This window comes from Sebastes umbrosus, chromosome 3 (genome assembly GCF_015220745.1).
Source record: "Sebastes umbrosus isolate fSebUmb1 chromosome 3, fSebUmb1.pri, whole genome shotgun sequence".
Taxonomy (NCBI): domain Eukaryota; kingdom Metazoa; phylum Chordata; class Actinopteri; order Perciformes; family Sebastidae; genus Sebastes; species Sebastes umbrosus.
The window spans coordinates 25,523,270-25,546,223 of NC_051271.1; the positions used below are offsets into that span (position 1 = coordinate 25,523,270).

General features: G+C 39.4%; 1 protein-coding gene and 1 long non-coding RNA gene across 3 annotated transcripts; one reads left to right on the forward strand and one right to left on the reverse strand.

The window, feature by feature from the left end:
* The first annotated feature begins 657 nt into the window (after positions 1-657).
* On the forward strand, positions 658-21,211 carry pdcd4a (programmed cell death 4a). Of its 2 annotated transcripts, none has more exons than XM_037763334.1 (11): positions 658-1,114; positions 8,593-8,892; positions 9,418-9,515; positions 12,237-12,350; positions 12,571-12,792; positions 12,896-12,993; positions 13,882-13,996; positions 15,527-15,634; positions 18,459-18,569; positions 18,696-18,835; positions 19,393-21,211. In XM_037763334.1, exons 1-11 carry the CDS (start codon positions 1,069-1,071, stop codon positions 19,442-19,444), a joined length of 1,404 nt encoding a protein of 467 aa, XP_037619262.1. In that variant the 5' UTR covers positions 658-1,068; the 3' UTR covers positions 19,445-21,211. The 2 variants fall into 2 exon arrangements, with proteins under 2 accessions (XP_037619262.1, XP_037619266.1); XM_037763338.1 differs by lacking the exon at positions 658-1,114 and adding an exon at positions 7,158-7,282.
* Positions 17,660-17,946, reverse strand: LOC119484502. Its single transcript, XR_005206032.1, has 2 exons — positions 17,912-17,946; positions 17,660-17,787 (listed from the first exon to the last, which is right to left on the reverse strand). It is a non-coding gene; the product is annotated as an uncharacterized LOC119484502 (long non-coding RNA).
* Positions 21,212-22,954: the final 1,743 nt, after the last annotated feature.

A 22,954-nucleotide genomic window follows, 5' to 3' on the forward strand; every position in this document is an offset into this window, starting at 1 on the left:
AATGCAAAAATAAATAAATACATTTTGAAATTAATAAAATAAATACATAAATAAAATGGAAAATTAAACAGAAGAGTAAATAAACAAGGGAATTAATACAAGGAAAATAAAATAAAATAAAGAAGCTTATTAAAACAAAAAACATCCATTTATGTAACATGTTATCAATTGATGAATGGCTACATTTATTTATATTATTTTTGCTAAATTTAATGACGTTAACTTATTTATCCAGTCATTTATTTATTTTTACCTAATTACAAAGGACAAGCAGTAACACAAGTCTGTAGTATATCATCTACCATTCTTTATATATATATATTTAATTATTCTGCGTTTTGTCATGTTTATGAGGTATTTAGATTGTATTTAATTATACTGATATTTTTTTCCTCAACTTTATTGATAAGTCAACATATTATCAATTGATGAATGGCTCCTTTTTTGTAATATTATTTTTGCTAAATTTAATGACCTTTTCATTTATTTATCAAGTAATTTGTTTATTTATTAATTTATTTTATATTGTGGGCGGTTCTGCCCTCCATATAGTCTAGGTGTTTTTCCTGCTCTGTGATTGGCCAGAGAGGACCAGCACCCACCCCCTCTACTGACCACTCCCCATCCGAGCTCTCATCACGTGACTCGTCTCGCTGCTCTCCTGCAAAGTTAAAAACAGACTTTGTTTATCTTGCAGCTTGTTTTGCTGAAATGCTCTCCGACTAGTTAATCTACTTTCCTCCTCTTCCCTCACTCTCGTTATCTTACTCTTCCCAGCAGAGAAGAGTGCGACACCATTTTTTTTTATTTTACTCCTTAAATCTTCATAATTTGCTGCTTCTCTTTGTAATTTAATTATTTTTTTTTGGTGGTGTGTTTTCTGTAGCTGATAACCGTGCAGCACGAAAACAAAAGGGTCAGGACTCCATTTGCACGTGCCATTTTATAAAAAGACTTCATATTTTTTTCTGCAGACGTCTGGCTGTTGTTGTTTTTGGGGTATTTTTTGCAGCTGAAGCTCGACAGGAGGATATATAACCGAGCATTTGGAGACATTTGGAGAGCGCCATGGCGACCGAAGTGGATACGTGGTCCTCTGCTACCAAAGCCGACGGTGAGTGCATGAATCCAGCCTCTCTTTATGTCGCCTACATGGCTGCACAGTGTCACAGAGGAGCTACCGACGAGGCCTGCTCTGCGTGCTCCCCCCCTGCTCTGCTCTATTGTCCCTGCATGGGATGGGCTGCAGCTCCACCATGCTACCTCCACCATGTGCTCCTTTTAAAATCACACATGCTGCAACAATCTCTGCACCTACACGGTGCAGCCTTTCTGCAGCTTTACAATCTGCAACAATGTAGCCGAACTCCATTCGATTTGTGTGTTCTTTTTAGCTGCTTTGTTACATTGTTTGTTGTTGGATACATTTAACCCTTTCACGTTGTCTGATTGGTCGAGGCCATAACGCTCACTTCCGCTTTGACTAGTCGTTGTTTTGCACAAACACACACACACACGCACACACACAACCAGCAGCAGCACAGAGCTCTCTGCTCTTCATGTTCGCTGTTAAATGCATGCATGAGTGAGATTGAGCTGTTTTACTTCCTGTTTTTTGTGTTCTCGATGGTGCATATGCGAGATTTTCTATGCTTCCTCAATAGACCATCGACATTTTCTTGTGTTAGCCTTTATTTAGACGCAGTGCAGATACACGCCCCTTTTCCTGCATGGTGTTATATATATTTTGATCGAACAATAAGGGCAGCATTGATGTTTTAATTTGTCTTTATTTGAGCTCACGGTTACACAAGGTTCCTGGTTTCCTCCTCGCTCAGCCTGGCGATGACGTCGACATGTATAGCCTACTATAAGAGCCCAATGGAGCCTTACATAACATCTCTGTGTATTTAAATGTTACATAAGTAGTGGGAAATGTATTGTTAGCACTGTAATCACTATCAAACTGAGATTTCACACAGGTGTGAGTGGCATTTAACCTCAAACACGGATAGCTTGACACACATACACACACAGTTACACACAGAGAGGGGTAAATCAGTGCATGTGTGAGACACCACATGGTTTGTTACTGGTGTGTAAAAGCAGCCGATGCTTCAGTGCACAGATGGGCTTTTCTGCATGAACTTAACTGTCCCTTTTCCTCAAGGAAGGTCTGCCACGCTTGATTGAGCAGCCTCTGTTGATGAGGTGGTCTCACACACACACTGTCAAAGACTCTATTGTCTGTGTTAGTGGGAAAAGGGGAAAACAACTCCTCTATACATTGTGGTTCAATCTGGACACTGAAGTCACACAGCAGTAGCCTATGGGAAATAAAGTAAACTAGGGCTTTCAGACGATTAAAATGTTTAATCGTGATTAATCACACATTCTTTATCTGCTCAAAATGCACCTTAAAGGGAGATTTGTCAAGTATTTAATACTCTTATCAACATGGGAGTGGACAAATATGATTGCTTTGTGCAAATGCATGTATTTATTTATTATTGGAAATGAATTAACAACACAAAACAATGACAAATATAGTCTAGAAACCCTCACAGGTACTGCATTTAGCATAAAAAATATGCTCAAATCATAACATGGTAAACTCAAGCCCAACAGGCAACAACAGCTGTCAGTGTGTCAGTGTGCTGACTTGACTATGACTTGCCCCAAACTGCATGTGATTATCATAAAGTGGGCATGTCTGTAAAGGGGAGACTCGTTGGTCCCCATTGAACCCATTTTCATTCACATATCTTAAGGTCAGAGGTCAAGGGACCCTTTTGAAAATGGCCCTGCCAGTTTTTCATCGCCAAAATTTAGTGTAACTTTCGTAGCGTTATTTACCGTTTTTCACGATAAACTGGCATGACTGAGGTTTCATAGTTGCTTATACCAGTATCTTCACTCACGCTACAAGCCCTAATGTAAACCTTACATATAGCACACAAGTCTTATCAAACATGGATTTTCTCAAAACGATCAGGCTTTTTGTGGGTCATAACTACTGATAACAGTTTATTATGAATTCATTTTTGATAAGTTACCAGAGCCTAAAGTAATGTCTTAAAGTTACTAGTCTGACCAGCAGCCAAAAAGTATTTGACTTTAAATTGATAAATATCTGTAAAAAAGCAAGCCTCTCGTTGCATTTTGTTAGATCTCAAACCATCATGTTTGATGAGCGTGAAAGTTCTTGAGTAGTTTTACAAAAGAATAACTTTTTATGACATCAACTCAACACATAACAAAACAGATGACAGGTAGATAGCTCTACACAGCAGCACAGTGATACTCATGGCCAGCACGGGTGGCCCACTGACCATTTTCTAATCCACAATGAAAAGAAATTGATTAACAATTCTTTTGTACTTAAAATGTACATAAGGTGTCAGAGTGCATTAAAAAAAGCATCAAAATAGACTAATAGAGCTTGTTTATAAAAAACAGTTAATTTGAAAGACAATACCCGGGCCTTTTAGTTGGCCCCTGGCCACCTGTTATTTTGCAAAAGTGGCCCCCGGGCGAGATGAGTTGAGTATCCTGTGCAACTAGTGCACCTCTCTCCATGAATATTTGAAGTTCTTTGAGTTATGAAGTTTTGCAATCATACAGCTTTGTACAGGAGACTATGATGCTTTCATTAGAAGCAAAATCCTAAAAAAAACACCTCAACTTGTCTGTTGTGTTTCTAGAGAGGGTGCATTTTTGTATATTTTTGTATATATCAATGGACTAAGTTACTTGTGAAGTAATGTTTCGCCATAAATAATCTGTTTGCAGGGTTGTGCTGTGAGACGCGCCCTGTAGCTGCAGATTTAAAGCCTGTGTAGAGCCCAGCCCGTGTAGAGCCCTACCTGTGAGAGCATTACCATACCTCCTTTGGTAAATACATGCGTTAAGAGCGTTATGGAAGAAACCCACTGCTATAGATGTCAAGCCAGATCTCGTCATGGCCTGCTGAGTACACATCATGTTATTGTCTTGCCCTCTCTTCTTTTGTTAACCCTCCTCCTCCCCCCCCCACATATACATTCATCAAAACATGTTTGCACACTCCACCATGAAGACCTTCAGTTTGGAAACGGAGCAAACCACCGTTGCAAAGTAATGCAGTTACTGTGCATCAGTGGAAGCGATTGTCTGATTATTAAAAAAAACAACACGTTATCAGCCTCTTCACCGTTTATCTCGGTTGCTCTAATCTTTTTTATGCACGTCCTCTTGCACTTTATCTGTGTTGTTGCTCTGCAGCTGTTACAGAGGACGACTCTAAAAGCACAGTCAGCAAAACGGTTTCCATTAAATGAAGGTGTTCATTTTTTCTCTCCCTGCATTAATAAAATAAGAGCTGTAACCGTAGCGATGACCTGACTGCTTCGAATGTTGCCATGGTAATCAACCTCCAAATCAGTATTTGAATGCTTTTTTGTATATAAGTATGTAATAATAATGTTTTTATCCCAAAATAGCCCATGAAATAAGGGATAGTCCCACAACATTATTCATATGCAACATGAATTATTAGTTATTCTCAGGCTAATATAGCTGTTTGTTGTGTGTAGAAGTGCGAGTGTGTACAGTAGTGCGGCAGCGGCGCTCTCCCGAAGCTTCAAATTCCTTTGAATATTTCTCACCGACGCTTCGAATCCCAAAGAAATGGTATCTGGGACAACCCTATGTAACCGTTTTTCACAAGTTGTACCTTTTTATTTATGGAGCATGTGTGGCCACTTCCCCAGCTTACGTTGTCACTGTTGTATATTTAAACATGAATCAGAAGTTTAGGGGATGTGTCTGAAACATGTTTTTAAGTCTCCTTTCATTAAATGACAGTTAAACCCCCAGGACATCCACACCCTCTTCTCCTTCGATAGATAACCACCACAGGACCACATGCAGTAGGGCTGTTCTCTCCTGTCCTCAAGATCATTGTGCAGATTTGTGTGTGGGTTGACAGAGAACGGCTCATTTCAGAGAGTTACAGCTTTATAGAGGAACTTAAATCAAAACACCGATTTAGTTGAGGCCTTTGACAGTAGACATTAGGGCTGTGTATTGGCAAGTATCTGGCCATACAATATGTATAATGACATAGGAAAGCTATCATGGTATAAAGAACACTCCACCATATGCATAAAATCAGAGTATATAAAGTTTACTTTTTGTATGCAATCAGAACAGTGAGATCTGCATTTGCATTTATCATCATTATTTATTAAAGAAACCAGAAAATATTCAGATTTAAGAAGCTGGTATCAGAAAATTGACTTTTGCTCTTAAATAACTCAAACCGATTGATTGATTATCAAAATAGTTGGTGATTAATCGTTGCAGCTCTACATCCAACATTAGAAGCACTACTTAGGGAGGAATACATTTACGACTGAATTAATCTTTGCATGTAAACTATTCATTAAAAATCGCTAGTGTTTTTGAGAATTGATACAGTATCACAAAACATAATATCGCAATATTCAATATTTTCTTACACCCCTAGTAGACATGTAAAGCAAATCTGAGTCATCTGCATGAAAATGCGTTGCTGTCTTTTAAAGATCCCCTCCAGACATGTTTAACACATGTAAATATACTCTGCTTTGAACAAATTTGATTACATAGTTAAAATGTGTACAAAAATGGCATCTACTCATTCTCCACCATTTTAAAATCCAGAATTTATGAATATGCATTTTAAAAGTTTGCCCTCTGGACACCGTTGATGTCACGAATCCTGCTTGTATGTACACGCCTCATACTTAGTTTTAATGTGAGCACAAAGAAACTTTCCCCCTTCAGCACATACATGTGAAAACAACTGGACATACATGATTCTGCACGCACTAGTGCAACAGGTTTCTGAGTGGAGGGGGATTCGCCCAACATTTACAATACTTGCATTTACAGTTGTGAAATGTAGGACTGTCCCTCAGGAGGAATGTGCTCCACTGACCCTCTCATTCATAAACCCTGCTACTGTATGGACACCTAAAACCAAACACCTCAACGCTGCTGCTGCTGCTCAAGCTCACCGGCTGTGGAAAGCTCCCACACAGCATGCAGGGCAGAGGTCCTGCATCTGGCCGTGTGTGTTTCAGAACTGGTTAAATGTGGGGGCGGTTTTGAAAACCATCATGACGGTGCTTTGTGTGGCTTGGTATTCATGTTGTTGTGCTCTCGTGGGCGTGCAGAGTGAGTTTGTTGCTGCAGCTTTATGAGACTGACGGTTGACACGCAGACTTTTTTTAAGGCTTCAGCAGTTAAAGTCACCGAGGCATATGATCTCTGCAGAGTTTAAAAACTTAGTTAGCTCTACTGCGTTTTTGTCCTCCACGTTTCGCAATACCCGTCTTGGCAAGCTGCTCTGACTTTTTCCTGCCTTCTCGTTTTTCTGCTCTTTTCTGATTGGCCGGTCGTGCATTTGGCGCGCCGCCATTGGCTAGTTTCTAATTTACTGTGCTGGCAGCCGGCCCTGTGGCCTACATGAGGGAAGGAGAGGGAACAGGAGGAGGAGATGACACATGGTCGGCTGTTTACAGATTTTTGAAGGCCAAGGGTGTGGTGCTCTGACGGTAACAGGTTAATTTAGGGAGGCGTCCGACTTTGGGCGAAGGTGCTTCCTTTCATTTGTTATTCACACTCAAACATTTGACATCTTTTGAATACCGTTTTATAAAATAGCAACTTAATTGCTTATTCTTTCACCACTAGTATTTGGCATTTGGCACTTCTGCAGCTCACAGACTGCAGCTGCCTCTTAGATTGCTAGTTTTATCTGTGGCTTGGACTTTTCCCCCTCTCCCCTTCCCTCTGTCCTGTAATCTGTAGGGCCATAACTCCTCAAACTGCCATTTGAGCCCTTGCATAAGTACTGTTAGTATTCATTACACCCTCAGGCATTCCTCCTGCTCCTCCGGCTTTCCTTCTTTCCTACAGCCCGGTCATGTGACCAGTCGTGGATCCAACCATGCCATATGTAGTCAGGTCCACTACAGCTGCTGCGGACACATCGCGAGAAGACGGAGGAAAAAAAAAAAAAAGTCGTGTCAGCATTTCTCCAGCATGTGTTCCCCTTCGCTCCCTCCCTCCTCCAGTGCCTGCAGTCCCACTTGTTGTTGTTGTTGTTGTTGTTGTCGTCTCCACACATACAAGAAGCAACCTGGGCAGACGTTTTGTTTCTATGTACAGTACTTTTATTAGACCTACAGAATAGTATAGGAAGGCACTTGACACTAAATGTCACACCTAAATGTTCCGCCTGCTGATAGCGCTGGTGAGTGTCGCAATACCGCGTGTGGGAATATGTGCTGCCATATTCTGTGTTTTGTGACCTTTGGCCTGACATGCAAAACATGGCTCTGACATACGGCGGTGGCTGTAGTGCACGTAGGCACAAAGCATTGTTTTCATGCCCTGAGCCGGTGTTGCTGTGGTGTAAAGGTTTTTGTGCAGTCTTTTTGAATGCACCAGGAATGATCTGTAGTGGTTTTTGTAGAGCAGATAAATCTAAGATGAATATCAGCAAGTTAACTCTAAAATATGTCTCACTATTGTCATGAGTTGTTTGATGCATACCAAATCCTTGGGTCATATCTCTTCTTGTACAGCAACCATATGCAGAACATTACCTTGTGTTTTCACCAGAGAATGGCAGAAATGTGTCAGCAGACAACATTAAGCTTGTTGGGCTCGCAGGCAGCCTCAGTTTTTCTCTGAGCTGCACCATAAAGTTTTTTACTACAGTTGTAAAAATAGCATATCTCTGAAATAAATTCACCAGCGTAGATACGATTGATTTATTATTGAGATTATTAGTATTCTATTGTTTGGACACCGAAATAAACCAATAAAACTCTAATAGAGATTCACTTATTATGAAGTAAATATTCTTTTAGTATGTCTTTTTTTGCTTACTAATACGATTTGTTTCTGGGAATCGTATCACCCAAGTGAAATTAAAGATATAGATGCACACTAAAGGGTAAAAACTACAGCTGGGTTTCCACCAAGAAGTTCCTAGTCATTTTAGTCCTGGGACTCATGAAACTTAAAGGTTCCTTCAGACAATTGTTGTCTGCGTTTCCGTAGCGGTATAAACTGCTGCGTGAAACTAAGAGCGTCTGTCTCCACAGTGAATCATCTCTTTAGTGTTTGATGGTTATTTATTTGTACTTAAAAACGTAACCGCCGTCAAAAGGTTTCGGGCGAAAGTTCCTGCGGTCGAAACGGGGCTTTATGTGGACACCTGAACATTACACCCATATGTGACTGTTGGAACACATAACAGCCTTTACTCTTCTGGGAAGGCTTTCCATAAGAGTTTGTTAACTGGCTCCAGTGATGTGTTCCCATTCAGACACTGACCCTAAGTTCTGTCTCATTGTGGGCCGTGGCATTTGTCATGTTGAAGGCGGACAGAGTTTTCCCCAAACTGGTGCTATTGTTACACATAATGCCCATCGTGACTTGCACATGTTTTTTATGGCCGCATAATGACAAATTTCCTTTGCAGTGTTTGTTACCGTCTTGTGGTAAAATCCCAAACCGTATCATTAATCAGCCGTTGTATTTTTCTGACCACAGGGGTGTTCTCTTTCGACGACAACCTGGCAGAGGCTAACCATCCCTACAGCGTCGACGATGAGCTGCTGAACGAGGCGGAGGTGAACGGTAACTGGACACCTCAGGAGAAAGCGCTCCACGAGGCGCGACTCAAAGCCAAAGCCAAGCGCCGCCTGCGCAAGAACTCCCGCAACTCCACCAGCGAGTCCTTCTCTGAGTCGGGAGAACTGTCAGGAGGTGACCCAAACAGTCCAAAGGGCAAAGTCAACACCAACGACCGCAAATCCAGGACGGGCAAAGGCAGAGGCCTGCCAAAAAAAGGTACGTTTGAGCATACACTGGTGTATGCAGCTTTTGTTGTTTTTTGTTTTTTTTTGTTTTTTGGAAGGTGACAGGTTTTTACCATAGCAGAGAAGAGGGCGGCCTCAGGCGCTGTGTCTGGAGAGGAACATCTTGTCTATAACTCAGAAGTTCAGCTTTATAGAGGAGCTCTTAACACATGGGCTTCCTTTTTTCTTGATGACCGGTTAACAAGATTGAACATACAGGGTTTTGGTGTAGATATACAGCTGACAGGTTATAACCTCAACCACCAGATTGAAAATGGAAAAAAAAAAACACTGGTAGAAACATTGATTAGCATATTTCTAGACTCTACTCATGAAGATGCGACAATTTCTTTGTGCATGCGTCCTGATTGTTGACATTAGCAAGCAGTTTGTTTGGAAATGTGTTGAATGACCTGCTTTTCAACCCTTGCACTAAATTTGTTTGTGTGTTCCCCCACCCCCCCCATAATCCTAATGCTGAACATGGCTTCAATGTTTTTCTGCTGGTTGTCTCCAGGTGGGGCAGGTGGTAAAGGAGTTTGGGGGGCTGCTGGGATGGTTTATGAAGATGAGGAGCCTGATATGCGGGACCCCAACTATGATGAGGTTGCCCAGGTGAGCGAGTACAGCCGGCTGTTCATAATATGCATATATCTCTGAAGGAGCTTCTGTGTTCTGCATCTTCTGTGCTTTGTTTGATTATTTTATTTCGATGGGATTTTTTTGGGGGGTGTTGTATGTCTTTATTAGACGGAAATGAGAGGAGAGAGAGATGAGAAATGACAGAAGGGTCACAAAGGCACCCCAGGGTTTGTGCTAATAGTCATAAAACAATGTACATTTAACATGATCCCTACTAAGCTGTCTGTGAGTAGATACTTTGGCTTTTTCTCCTTTGGACTAGGGCTGCAACTAACTATGATTTTCATTGTCTATTAATCTGTCGATTATAATTGTTATTATATTAATTCTGTCTCAATTAATCAATTAGTTGTTTGGTCTATAAAGTGTTAGAAAATGGTGAAAAATGTTAATCAGTGTTTCCCAAAGCCCAAGATGACGTCCTCAAATGTCTTGTTTTGTCCACAACTCAAAGATATTTAGTTTACTGTCATAGAGAAGTAAAGAAACCAGAAAATATTCACATTTAAAAAGCTTGAATCAGAGGATTTTGACTTTTTTTCTTAAATTTTTCAAACCGATTAATCGATTATCAAAATAGTTGGCGATTCAGTTAATAGTTGACAAATAATCGATTCATCTTTGCAGCTCTACCTTGGACTTTGTTATATTTATCAAGCATTAAAAGTAGTGCTGCAACCAAGAAGTATTTCTCAATATGATTAATCTGCCAGTTTATTTTCTCAATTTAATTATTTAATTATGCAGTCTATAAAATAAATAAATTGACAATTCCTTTCTAAGAGACATCTTCAAATAGTTTGTTTTGCCCAACCCAAAGATCTTGGCCGATATATTTGACATTTTTGCCTGAAAAAATACTTGGATTTAAAGGGAAATTTGTTCTTTCTTCTGCACTGTGGAAGTTGAAATGTTGTGGTTACCTGAGCGTCAGCAGTCTGCACACGCGTTCTCTGAACTGTTTATGCCGCTGATGAAAGAGCATCACCAGCAGCAGAGGTTAGTTTATCACACTTGTTGTCGGTCTGACCTGTTGTGTGCAGAGCAGCCTTTTTGTTCCACAGAGGCCCACTGATCAAAGCTGACGCCTTTTTTTTTCTCGTGTCAAACAAACGTGCTGATGTTGAAGTGCTGCTGCTGAAACACACTGAAATATAAAAGAGGCTTCGCTCTGTGAACAAGATAATGGCTGTCCACACTCAGACAACAATCATCTGCACTCTAATGAATTAATCTCTTGTGATGATAACATCTTGTATGGCATATGGTCACAGGACATTTATTATAACTTATACTGGATTGTTGATCTATTGGGAAATGCTGTTTTAATATCAAAAAGTCTACATGATTTGGCTTTTAAAGCACACCTGCTCACATGATTGTTTAATCCAGATGGCTCCGTCACATCGCAATCAACAGTATTTTCAATCTTTAACCCCCTTATCAAGCAAATGCTCTGCGTCATGAAGGCCGAGTTTGTTTGTCTCCTGTTATGGTCATGCTGACTGAAAGCAGCAGAATGGGAACGCAGCTTCTGTCGGTCAAAATGTTGATTACGGTTTTGAGAACGGCGCAGAGAAGCTAAAGCGATTTGGCCTTGACTGCTGAAGGAGAGCAGTGGAAAGATGTCAGTGTGTTAGCAGGGCACTAGGACAGAGTGGTACAGAAAAATACACGGGACATGTGCAGACTGAGGGGGGTCACCTGATGAAGGATTTCCGGATGGTACAGGTCATTCTGTACGTGGGAAAGAGACAAAAATAATTTCAGTAGCCATGTTTTTTCCTGTCCTTGGCTAAAGTATCATTGGCCTTCATGTTGAAACAAGAAATGTTAAATACAGGCTCAGTATTTTGCTTGCACTTGGCCATAAATGATTGTTTTGGTTCTCTCCCATTACCTTCTACAGTCAACAATCACTCATGAGCAGAAAACAGGAAAGTGAATCAGCATGTTGGGACTTTTGGCTACAATCCTCCTTTATACTGATATTTGTTTTCCTGTTCTATTATCTTGGACTTATCGCAAGAAGTCAAGACATTAAAGTTGGAGCCAGTTTTTCTTTAAAAAGCCAAAGTACTTATTCTCCTATTACATTTTACTTTGTAGGATCTCATTTTTTTCCCCCCAATCCACTCAATCTTTGCCAAGATTATTATTTAATCAATGCTTCTCATTGTTCTCCAGGTTAAGCAAAACATCACCTGAAAAGTGAGTTGGTTTTACCGGTTTTGACTCACATTCTTGGCATTCACTGATGCAAACGTTGAGACAAAAGAGAGAAGTTTATGTGTTATTATAACAGAGGAGGAACAGAACGGCGACAGATAACACAGGCATTTTCAAAGGAATCTGTGATATTAATCTAAAATTATCAACTTTTCAGTCTTGGATTGCACATGAATTTGAAACCTGGATAGTGTAAATTTAAGGTTTCTGGTTTTTCCATAACTGACTGCTTGTAATAATGAATGTGTATCCACTTTGGTGTGCATATTTATGCATATGGATGGACTGATAACAGAGTATAGAAGCAAAGAGATGAAACTCTGGTGTTTTTTGTTGTGTTTTTAGTCCAACATGGCGGAAGCGTAGCTTTGTTGCTGGGCACTAATGCCGCAATGAAACAAACAATTGACTTTCACTTCTTGGCAATATACATTCTTTGCTGATAATGTGTTTGTTCTTGCACAGGGGGACACAGTTTATGCAACAGTTGTGCCAGAGGTAGATGAGAAGGAACTGGAGAAAATGGTCAACCCGATTGTCCAGGAGTACTTTGAACATGGAGACACAAAAGAGGTCCAGGTAAATGATTTCAAATTCAGCATTTCCTCTTCCCTTCACTCTTTGCATGCTGACCAGGAATGAGCGGGTTTAGAGAATAAATTGATGGACGGATTAACCAAATAATAGGAAGCTTGGATGCACAGATCATTAGATCACTAACAGTACTGGTCAGAGACTGTGTAGTTCAGTTTACACTTTATTCAGATTTGATTTTCTTACTTGTCGTCCCTCCTGTCAGATGTTGCTGAAGGGGCTCAACCTGGGCCAACACAAGTACGAGTTCTCCTCTCTGGCCGTGTCCCTGTCCCTTGAAGGCAAGGCCAGCCACAGAGAGCTGACCTCCCGCCTGCTGTCCGATCTGTCAGGCAAGATGCTGTCACAAAGTGAAATGGCCCGCGCCTTCGACAAGATCCTCAAAGAGCTGCCAGACCTCATACTGGACACACCGGAGGCTCCACAGGTACACGTCTACATTTTGTCATATTGCTAAACATATTGGACTACAACAAATATATACATGTAATGTGGAGATGCATTCTGATGTTTTTTCTAATGTTTCTCAGATGTTGGGCCAGTTTGTAGCCAGAGCCATAGCGGACCACGTCCTCCCCATGTCTTTCCTGGACTTTTACAAGGGCAAAGTGGACTGCGAGCATGCCAGGTGAGCCGAGCAAAATGAAAATGTAGATACGGTATTTGTAAGATTTCTTCTTACCTTAATACAAATCATGAACTGTACTCTACCCAAATAGTTAATAGTGCAGTTTAAATTGATGAAAACAACTTACCTGAAATCTAAAGTACAGCCCTAATTAGCCTCCTGCTGTTTTCTGCTTAGATCATAGTAACTACGGTTGGTAAAGTCATATAGCTGTGGGGATCTAGCCAAAGTCACCACAATGAGAAAAAATGCTGATGACATCGGGCTCTTTGAGTTAAATCTTTTTCAACTGTTGTGGTGTTATCTTGGTAATTTTGGACCTCCATGCTAAATCACTACAACAAACTAGACTCAAGGACCAGTGTGTTACATTAAGGGGGATCTATTGGCAGAAATTGAATATAATATTAATAAATATGTTTTCTATAGTGTATAAAAAATAAAAGTTGTCGTGTTTTCATTAGCTTAGAATGAGCCGTCTATATCTACATAGGGAGCGGGTCCTCTTCACCGGCAGTCCACCATGTTGCACCGCCTTGTTTCTACTGTAGCCCAGAACGGACAAACCAAACTCTGTTAACTTTTCCTGCTTGATACGGAGTTGATAACGTTACTCGCTCCCGTCGCCACTGCTCTCCCTCTCTTGCTTCACCACTCGCATCCCACATAAACCACACACTCTACGCTACGCCTCTGCTCCAAATGACGCTACACTTACGACAACTGGCTCTAGAGAGAGCTAATGGCTCCGCACACGGTAGAGTTGGTTGCAATCTCACCTCACCACTAGATACAGCCAGATCCTACACGCTCCTTTTAATGTACGTACTGTATGCCCATTTCTGTGCAAAAAAAATTATATTTCGGTGTTGGGTTTTCTTTTTTCAGAGTGGCTTTAGATCGTGCCGAAGTGCTGCTGACTATGAAGAGGGAGATGGTTCGTCTCGATAACGTGTGGGGCGTGGGTGGAGGCCTGAGACCCGTCAAACATCTCGTCAAAGAGGTAAGCACATTTCATTTAAAAAAGAATAAGAGAATAAACTGATAAGTCACTTTCTCGTTTCCATACTCTATGATTTTATCCATAACACCTGAGGTCAGAGTGTTTCGCATTGACAAACTCTGCTTCTTTAATGACATTACGTAAGGTAAACAGAAGGCAGAAATGCATGCTGGGTAGAGAGCCACAGGCCAACCCTCTGCTATGTTGCTGTGTCAGCAGAGCACTTTTTCTCCCCTGAGATTGGGAAAAACGAGGGCACGGGAGGGGCCGCCTCGGATACACACCCTAGCCTTTATCTCAACACACACATGCGCGCGCACACTGTTCATGCACACACTTGCTGCTGGCTTTGTCTTTGTTTACAATTATTGTCCCATGATTTGGCATTTCTGGAATTATTCATGCTAATGTGGGCGTGCGTAACGTGGGAGTTTCAACACATCTTGTAAATTACAAGTTATGCAACATTTTAAGGGGTTTTGTGCATGTTTAGAAATGGAAGAGCGGTCTGTCATACAGCGTTGTGTAAGCCTCAGTAGCCCTCAGAGCCGCAGGCTGTCCAGTTTTGATTTCCTGCCTGGTTTGTGTGCAGCCTCGGGGGGGAAACACACTGGGCTGAAGAAGGTCTCTTTCACTCGCTGCTCTCACTTTCTCTCTCTTATTGTTGTGCTTTTACTTGCAGCTTCTTCTAATCCTTTCAATATCGACGTCCTCTCCTCTGTCGCCGTCCTGGCTGTCCACATCACATCCCCCCCATGTTGTTTTTACCCAGATGCTCGGACGACCACACATTCCCCCAGCTCAGTGAATTAGCCCCAGAGTTGACTCACAGCTGTCGGTGCAGCTTTTAGGGTTTTTTGAACTCGTTGCATCAAACACGCGCTCCCCTCAAATCTCAAGTGGTATGACTAATTGTTCCATAAATAGCCTTTTAGCTTTTCTCAGCAGTTAGAGTGACTTAACAAATGAAGCAGAGACTAAAAGATTCAGGCACCGCTCCAAATAGGAAGAAATGCTTTTTTTGTAGCTGACTTCAAATATACAGATACGTCAGATGTGGGCTGAGTTTTATTTCCCAAGGAAGTCAGGTTATTGCTGGAGTAAATCCCCCTAAATATAGTTGCTCAATACTTTTAAGCGACGGATACTTTAAGGTGTCATTGAGCTCTCTGTTTAGCTCTGTCTGTATTCAGTCCTGTGAAACATATACATCTTTGCTCTAGATAAAGACCACGTACCTGTACTTAAACACGATTTCCACAGCATTATTCCATCAATAGTCATGCCTCAATCGTCACTCTGTTGTTCTGATTTTCTCTTTTTAGCAGAGCGAGACAAAGCTTTGTCTGTCCATGCTGTTGTGTCCTTACAAAAAAAAAGGATATTTATAATATTTGACAGGCTTTACAGACCAAACAACCCCCTTCAGTGACAAGACTTCATTCCAGCTGTGTTTGATGCAGTTTGCACACAGGAGCCTCAACAACAGACAGTCAAAAACTAATGTTTTATTTTGTGTCTTTGCTCCAGATGAACCTCCTGCTCAAGGAGTACCTGGTATCGGGAGACGTGGCGGAGGCTGAGCACTGTCTGCGGGACCTGGAAGTCCCACACTTCCACCATGAGCTGGTCTATGAGGTATTACAAAGACTTATTATTATATTTGTGTCAGTCTTGGTTTGGTTTGTTTTTTTATTGTCATGAAACAGCATACACATAAAAGGCCTCTAGACTAACTCTTTTACATTGGTTGCACTGGTGTGCCTAACTTTTTCATTTAGGGTTTAACAGCACATCATTTTAAAAGCATAGTTGGGCAGCATAGTTTGGGCCGCCGCTCTATTTCTCTTGCTTCACCTCTTACTTTCCACATACACACACACTAAATACTTTACTCTTACAACAACTGGTTCTAGAGACGGCCATTTGCGTTTTCGCGTCGGCCACTGTATCTCTCCAACATGCTTGGCCCATGGGAGAAATTGTAATCTGCAACCTCACTGCTGGATACCGCCAGATCCTTCACACTGTTATTTAAACGTTTTGTCAGTTCCCTTAGGCCTACACATTGGTAGTTTCACACACACTTTACGCCCCTGTTCTGCAATGCGAACAAACAGCAGATGAAGAAATTAACGTGTGAAATGCAACGCCAAGCTTTGAAGCTCGCAGTACAACTGTGTGAAAATGGCCAAGGCCTGGTTTAAGTGCAATCCACATGTTAACATATTACATTGGTTTAAGAGTAGCGTAATGTAATGTTTACGTACTGCGTAGCGGGTGTGTGGATGAATCACGAGAGAGAGAGAGATGCACTCAGAGCAGATCAGCTGTTTAGCGTATCATCGGAGCAGAGAAGAAATTAGTGGTAAAGTTGTCGTGTTATTAAATGTACAGCGTCACACACCCACTTTTTGATCTCCCCACTTGTGAAATGAATCCGCCACCTTGTTCAGAGTTAGGCATCTTACCAGGGGCTGGGGAGACAGACAGGTGGTGTGGAGCGGTTACCTCCGCCGGTGATGTCGTTCTGGGCTGGACCGTTCAGGGCCGAGGACAGGTGTAACGGGCACCGCAGCATTATTCTTAACGGAAAAACAATCGATAGTTCTCTTCATTTTGAATTACCGGTATGTTTTATGGTTGTGATGTCGCTCAAGGATTAGTACAGGGTGCGGTTTCACACATACACATACACACAGACACAGACCTGCTAAATGTCAGGCGCACTGGTGCGACCAATGAAAATGTTAAGTCACACTGACAGATTTTTAAATGGTCGCACTCTGGAGCCCTGCATAATACACTTTTCAACATATTCACTAAGAAAACAATCAAAACAAAAGCACACAGATTCAAACCAAACTGACATGCAGAAGCACAAATCGAACCAAATAAAACCGTAATCAACGTATAAAACAAACCCGAGTGTTAAATTAAATTAAAATTGAAGCATGACAGGATAAATCATATTTACAGAGATTATGTCAAAAATGTCAAGATTTTATATCCGATTCCTCCGTGTTCTCTCCACATTATGACAATAAGATAAAATTAGCACCGAGTATTTTCTCTTTTTGCTGCCCGGTCAAGTGCATTTCAGAGGAAAACTGGTAACTGGTTTGTGACAGTCATTTCTGTTCTGTGCCAAGGACAGTGTGTTTCTGGCAGAGGCGTTCCAAATCAATCAATCCAAAAAGGAGAGGCACATTGCGTAACGTGGAGCTGTTGATCCTCCGTACAAATATAATTGCCCCCTGATTGTAAAGTACAACCAGGGTGTAGCTGAATAAAAGTGTTTGTGATGGTTCTTATTTAAGTAAAGTCAATGACATTTCCTCCTTTTGTAAATAAAAACAGGTGACCATGTAGAGAAATGTCCGTTCAGGTTTTTATTTATTTGGTCTTAGTTGTGTACACAGCGTACCGTTGTGTAGCCTGATGCTTTTTCTTCTACACATGCAGCACAATCAGAAAGGATTCACCCAGCCGGACTTTTTCAGATATTTATTATCTTTTTATTATTATTATTTTTAATTTATTCAGTGTGACTAGTACAATCAGGTGACACATTATACAGACAAAGGTGTAACCCGAAATATACATACATTAACATCTGATGTATAAACCGATGTTATGATTTGAATATGGATATTTTTTTGTTTTTGTTTATATTAGTGGGAGTATTGTAAGTGTTTGTGTGCATGTATGAAAGTGTGTTGTGTAAGTATTCATATGTGAATTACTGACACCAAACCCCTTAATATTAATTGACTCATACTTATTTATTTCTACATTTTAATTTTTTATTTATTTGTCTTTTTTGTATTACTAATTACATTTATCTTTTTTATTATTATTATTATCATTATTATTTATGTAGTTATTGAACTTATTATAATTACCATTATTTACATATGTGTTTTATTTATTTCTCTCTCCTCCTTCTCATCTTTATCATCCTTCACGGACTAACCAGCACATGCTTTTAGTCATTTATTTCTACATTTTTATTTTTTATTTATTTGTTTTTTAATATTATTACTAATTGTGTTGATATTTCTATTATTATTATTATTAATAATATTATTATTATTTATGCAGTTACTGAACTTACTTATTACAATTACCATTTATTTACGCATGTATTTATATTATTTTATTTCTCTCTCTCTCTCCTCCTTCTCGTCTTTATCATCCTTCTCGGACATACCAGCACATGCTTCTGGTCACAGATTTATATGATCTACAAATGACCACAAATTAAAATTAGTTTTTTTTACATGTTTGTTTTATTTGTACCTTCTCCTTTTTCATATATAAATTAATGTCAAACACTGCCACCATGTGGTGTAATGTGCATCTTGCACCTCTCAACTGATCTTTGACTCTTTATTGTTAGGTGATGGTGATGGATATTAGATGAACTCCTCTTTCTTACACATATTATATGTTTTTTCAGGCTGTAGTGATGGTGCTGGAGTCGAAAGGAGACACTGCCAGTCATATGATGATAAAGCTGCTGCAATCCTTCTGGAAAACAGCCCTCATCACTGTGGATCAGATGAACAGGGTCAGTGCTTTTTTATGTTGTAGTATTAAATATATTTGTTTATGAAAGACATGATTTGCATATTATTTGAAAATTCATGTAACCTTATAGTCATACTATCCATTTGGTACGCTGTTTTCCATGTAGGGTTTCCAGCGTGTCTATGACGAGCTCCCAGAAATCAACCTGGATGTGCCACATGCCCACTCCATCATGGAGACCTTTGTAGACCTCTGCTACCAGGAGTCTGTCATCACCAAACAGCTGAGGGATGCCTGTCCTGCCAGGTGAGTTCACCATTAATCACCACTTGAAAACACTAACCTGTTCCTACAAGCCAGGTGCTCGATTGCTCTGTGTTGGTGTCCCCTTTCTTAGCCACTGATTGAAAAACGTAACATCAAGTTTGGCTCTTGAGAAACTCGTGTATATACAGCTCGGAAGAAAGCTTCAACTGGGAAATGTTTTGGTGAAAATGTGTAAATATATTGTGAGGAATGTGTGCTGTACTCTGTTTTGTTTGTGACCGTATTCATAATTTATTTATTCATACATTTTATTTACTTTATTTTATTTTCATTTTAAATCTGTGTTCTTTTTAACTTTATTTTTTATCTATTTATTAATTTGTGAAGTTATATATATATATATATATATATATATATATATATATATATATATATATATATATATATATATTATTTTATACACTGCCATGTGTTCAATTTGGGGGAAGGTTCAGTGATGTATGTCCAGTGTGTTAAATGTATAAAATCAATAAATATATGTTGTTGATTTTTTAAAAAGTACACTAACGTGTCTGTAACTCTGTTTCCTCCACCAGAGGACGGAAGCGTTTTGTGAGTGAAGGAGATGGAGGATTGATCAAGACCTAATCCCCAAGATTAAGAGGAAGAGCAGGAGGAGGAGGAGGGGGGTCTACAGGTTCTTACACCCCGTTTCCACTCCAGCATGTTTTCCCCTGAAACCGGGCATGCTGGCAGTCTAAAGTTTCCCTGTTCCTCTCCTGATAATGTTTTCATTACACAAACCAGCATTGACGTTCGGTGAAAGTAGACTGAGGAGTCGGCCAGGCGTTCAGTTCCATTCATCTGGTTAATCACTGTTTTTGACTTCTTTTTTTTGTAAGAAAATTCTTTTATTTTGGGGTTGATGCGCCCTTCTTGCCTCAGTCTTTATACCTGTTTCTCAAGAATAATTTGAGTCGGAGCTGCAGAAAGACGGGTGGACTGGATGGGGTGTGTGGGAGATGAATTTGGGTATTTTGTCTCTTGCTTTGCTTCACCTGTTGCCATGTCTCTATTTTTTTTTTTTTCATGTAAAGCGCTATAAATGAAAAACGCACTTGGATTACAGAGGATACTGTACAGTCAGTGAGCACTTAGTAATTTAGCTCAACAACAAGGATCTATAAACGTTTTTTTTTTAAGTTTCTGCCACAAATGATTTGAAATTATTCCAAGGACGACGTGCTTTGTCCCTTCTGGTTCAAATGGTTCTATTGATCCGTTATGAATGTGGGTTTTTTTTGGTTGTTGTTTTTGCATCTTCGGTCCCTGAGGCCAAATGTTCACTTCATAAAGTAACGCAGTCACAGCAAGAAGTGTGTGGTTACTGTTTGGGTGGTTATTTGAAACTTACATTAGGGCAAATATACTTCAGAAGTCCTTTTCTGAAAAAAAAAAAAAATAATAAATTGGGGTTAATGTGTGTAAAAATAATAATAATAAAAAAAAGATTAAACGAGCAATATTTTGAGCACTCTGACTTCGCTAGCAATTAATAAATCTACAGCTCACATGGTCAGAAATAGATTCTGAACAGGTACCCTTACAATATAATGCCAAACCTTCTGTAGAGAGAAGAAGTATTCTGGTAAAAAAAACGGTCTGAAATGGCAACCTAAGCTTTTCTTGGAAGACTATATGTTAAGCATATTCATAAGTGAATATTCTTTTCTGCCACTGTTTGTAACAGTTGTTCATGTTGACAAAAGCTAAAGATGTGGCTAAGAAATATATTTCATTCATTAAAAAGCAACAAAATTAAGTTTCTGTATTTGTTTTGGTTCAGGACAGCAGTATTGATGGAAGAGTAAACAGGAGTAAGTGATTGGGCAAGTGTTGTAGAGATGTACATCAGTCACATTTGCTGATCACTCATCAGTTGTGATACTTAATGTATTTTTCAACCTTGTCTTTCACTTGTACCTTCTCTGTCAGTTTGTCTCATTTCCCATCTAATGGTCAGAGCAGGTGTAAAAATGTTAACTTAAACGTGTAACCGAGAAGCAGTTTGAGGCCAAAGCTTGGATTTTTTTGACCCCATTTATGGTACATCAAAGATACCTGGCTATGTGTCATAGCACAGCTTTATTATGCTTACCGTGTAAATAAGTGGTTGAGGGAAATTATGTTAAATGGTTCATATTTTGGAAACTGGTGTACTTCACAGGATGCACTCATTCATGCATGCAGCTGTCCACTGTCAGATAGATGCTATTAAAATGTTAATGTTTTGTATTCCTACAATCATCTTTGTACTATTGATTTATTTTGGATCAGCAAATTGTTCACAACACACTTCCCTACACAAGAACTTCATTTTATATATATTTCAATAAAATTACATATTTCCCTCTACAATGTTTTATTTCCGCATTTTTTTCTTCTTGCGCATGCCAGTAGTATATTTATTATATTTAGCAGTATGATGGGCAAGCCACAGGATAATTGATCGTACCTACACTGGAGTACACGTCAATGGTAAATGATATATATGTTGAAAGAAGGTCTGGATGCTTCCTTATAAATATTTAATTGTGAATAAAGTTAAGGAGGTTTCCTTCAAAATTATTCATAAATAATTACCCTGCTAATTACCACATGCAGAATTATTTAAAAAGACATAAATATGAACTGCTCTTTCTGTGGTGCATATTCATAAACAGTTTACACCTATTTCTGGCAAGAAAAGACAGATATTTTTTTTATAATAAATTTGACAAAGATGTTGGCATTTTTTTTTTTAATTTATAAATGTAAATTCAACAATAAAAAAATAAATAATAGTTTTGTTTTCCGGAAGAATGTTGAGCAATTTGTAAAATTATAACTTCTAATTCAAGATTCAAGATTCAAGCCCTTTATTGTCATTGTGTAGTACAACGAAATTAGATGTGACAATCCCATAGGTGTTAATGAAAAGATAACACAATAAAAGAAGAGATAGTGCAATATTAATCTAAAAAATATAAAGGATAAAACAATATAAAATATAAAAATATAATATGTATATTGATGAGGTGACAGTTTTGCCAGATTATAGTTTTGCCATATTAAGATAAAATAAGATAAGATGAACCTTTATCAATCCCCGGAGGGAAATTCAGGTGTCAAAGCTGCAACATCAGCAAACAGAGTGAAACACAGGAGAGGTAAAGGTATACAAAAATTATAAAAACAATAATAATAGAGATATAAAAGATACAGAGTGAATGGGTGAACAAAGTGTATGCAGTCCGTCAATAAATAAATGTAATATGTGCAATAAATAAATGTAATATGTGCATATGTACAGTCTATAAAGTGGTATATAGGATGCATAGTGTAAAGTAAGTGTAAGTACGCCAGTGGTTAGAGTCCAAGATGGTTGCAGATAGTGCATGTTTAAAGGTAGATAGTGTATTTTTAAAGGTAGATAGTGCATGTTTAAAGGCATTATTGCAAATAGTGTCCGTCAGATAATTTTATAATTATTGCACAGCATCATATAATTATTGCACAGAGTGATCAGCATGTTATTGCACATATTCGTAACAGTAGATTTACAGTATTTACATTGCAAAGTATATTTGTATACATTCTAAAGTATATTTTATACTATTTTGGTCTAGTGTGGTATAGGCTACCCCTGGCTCTATTGTTATTGTTCTGTTAGTATACTGTGCCATGTATACTGAATGTATTATGTTGTTTAATATTAATAAAAAAGTACACGTCAGTCGAAACAAGTGATATTTGTTTTCCTAGTATGGCGAAGGCATGACCCGCCCTACACGGCCTCTGATTGGCTTACTCTGATATCCGTACCTAAACGTAACCAATCCAAACCAAGAAGGCATCGAGTACTAGCCAATCAGAGGCCGAGTAGGGCGGGACTTAACTTTGACTTCCAAGGAAAAAAAACCTTGGCAACCAAGGCCTATAGAAGGAGGTTAGGACACGGGTCTTGTTGTATGGGGTATTACGCATGCGCAGTGTAACTCAAGCTGCGGTCGTGTGTTTTGATTGGCTCAATTTCGACGAGTACAGACCAGACTTTTACTCCGGCAGCAACCTTTTATTGGAATAATTTTGTTGGTGATATTGACTAGAAGAAAGTTT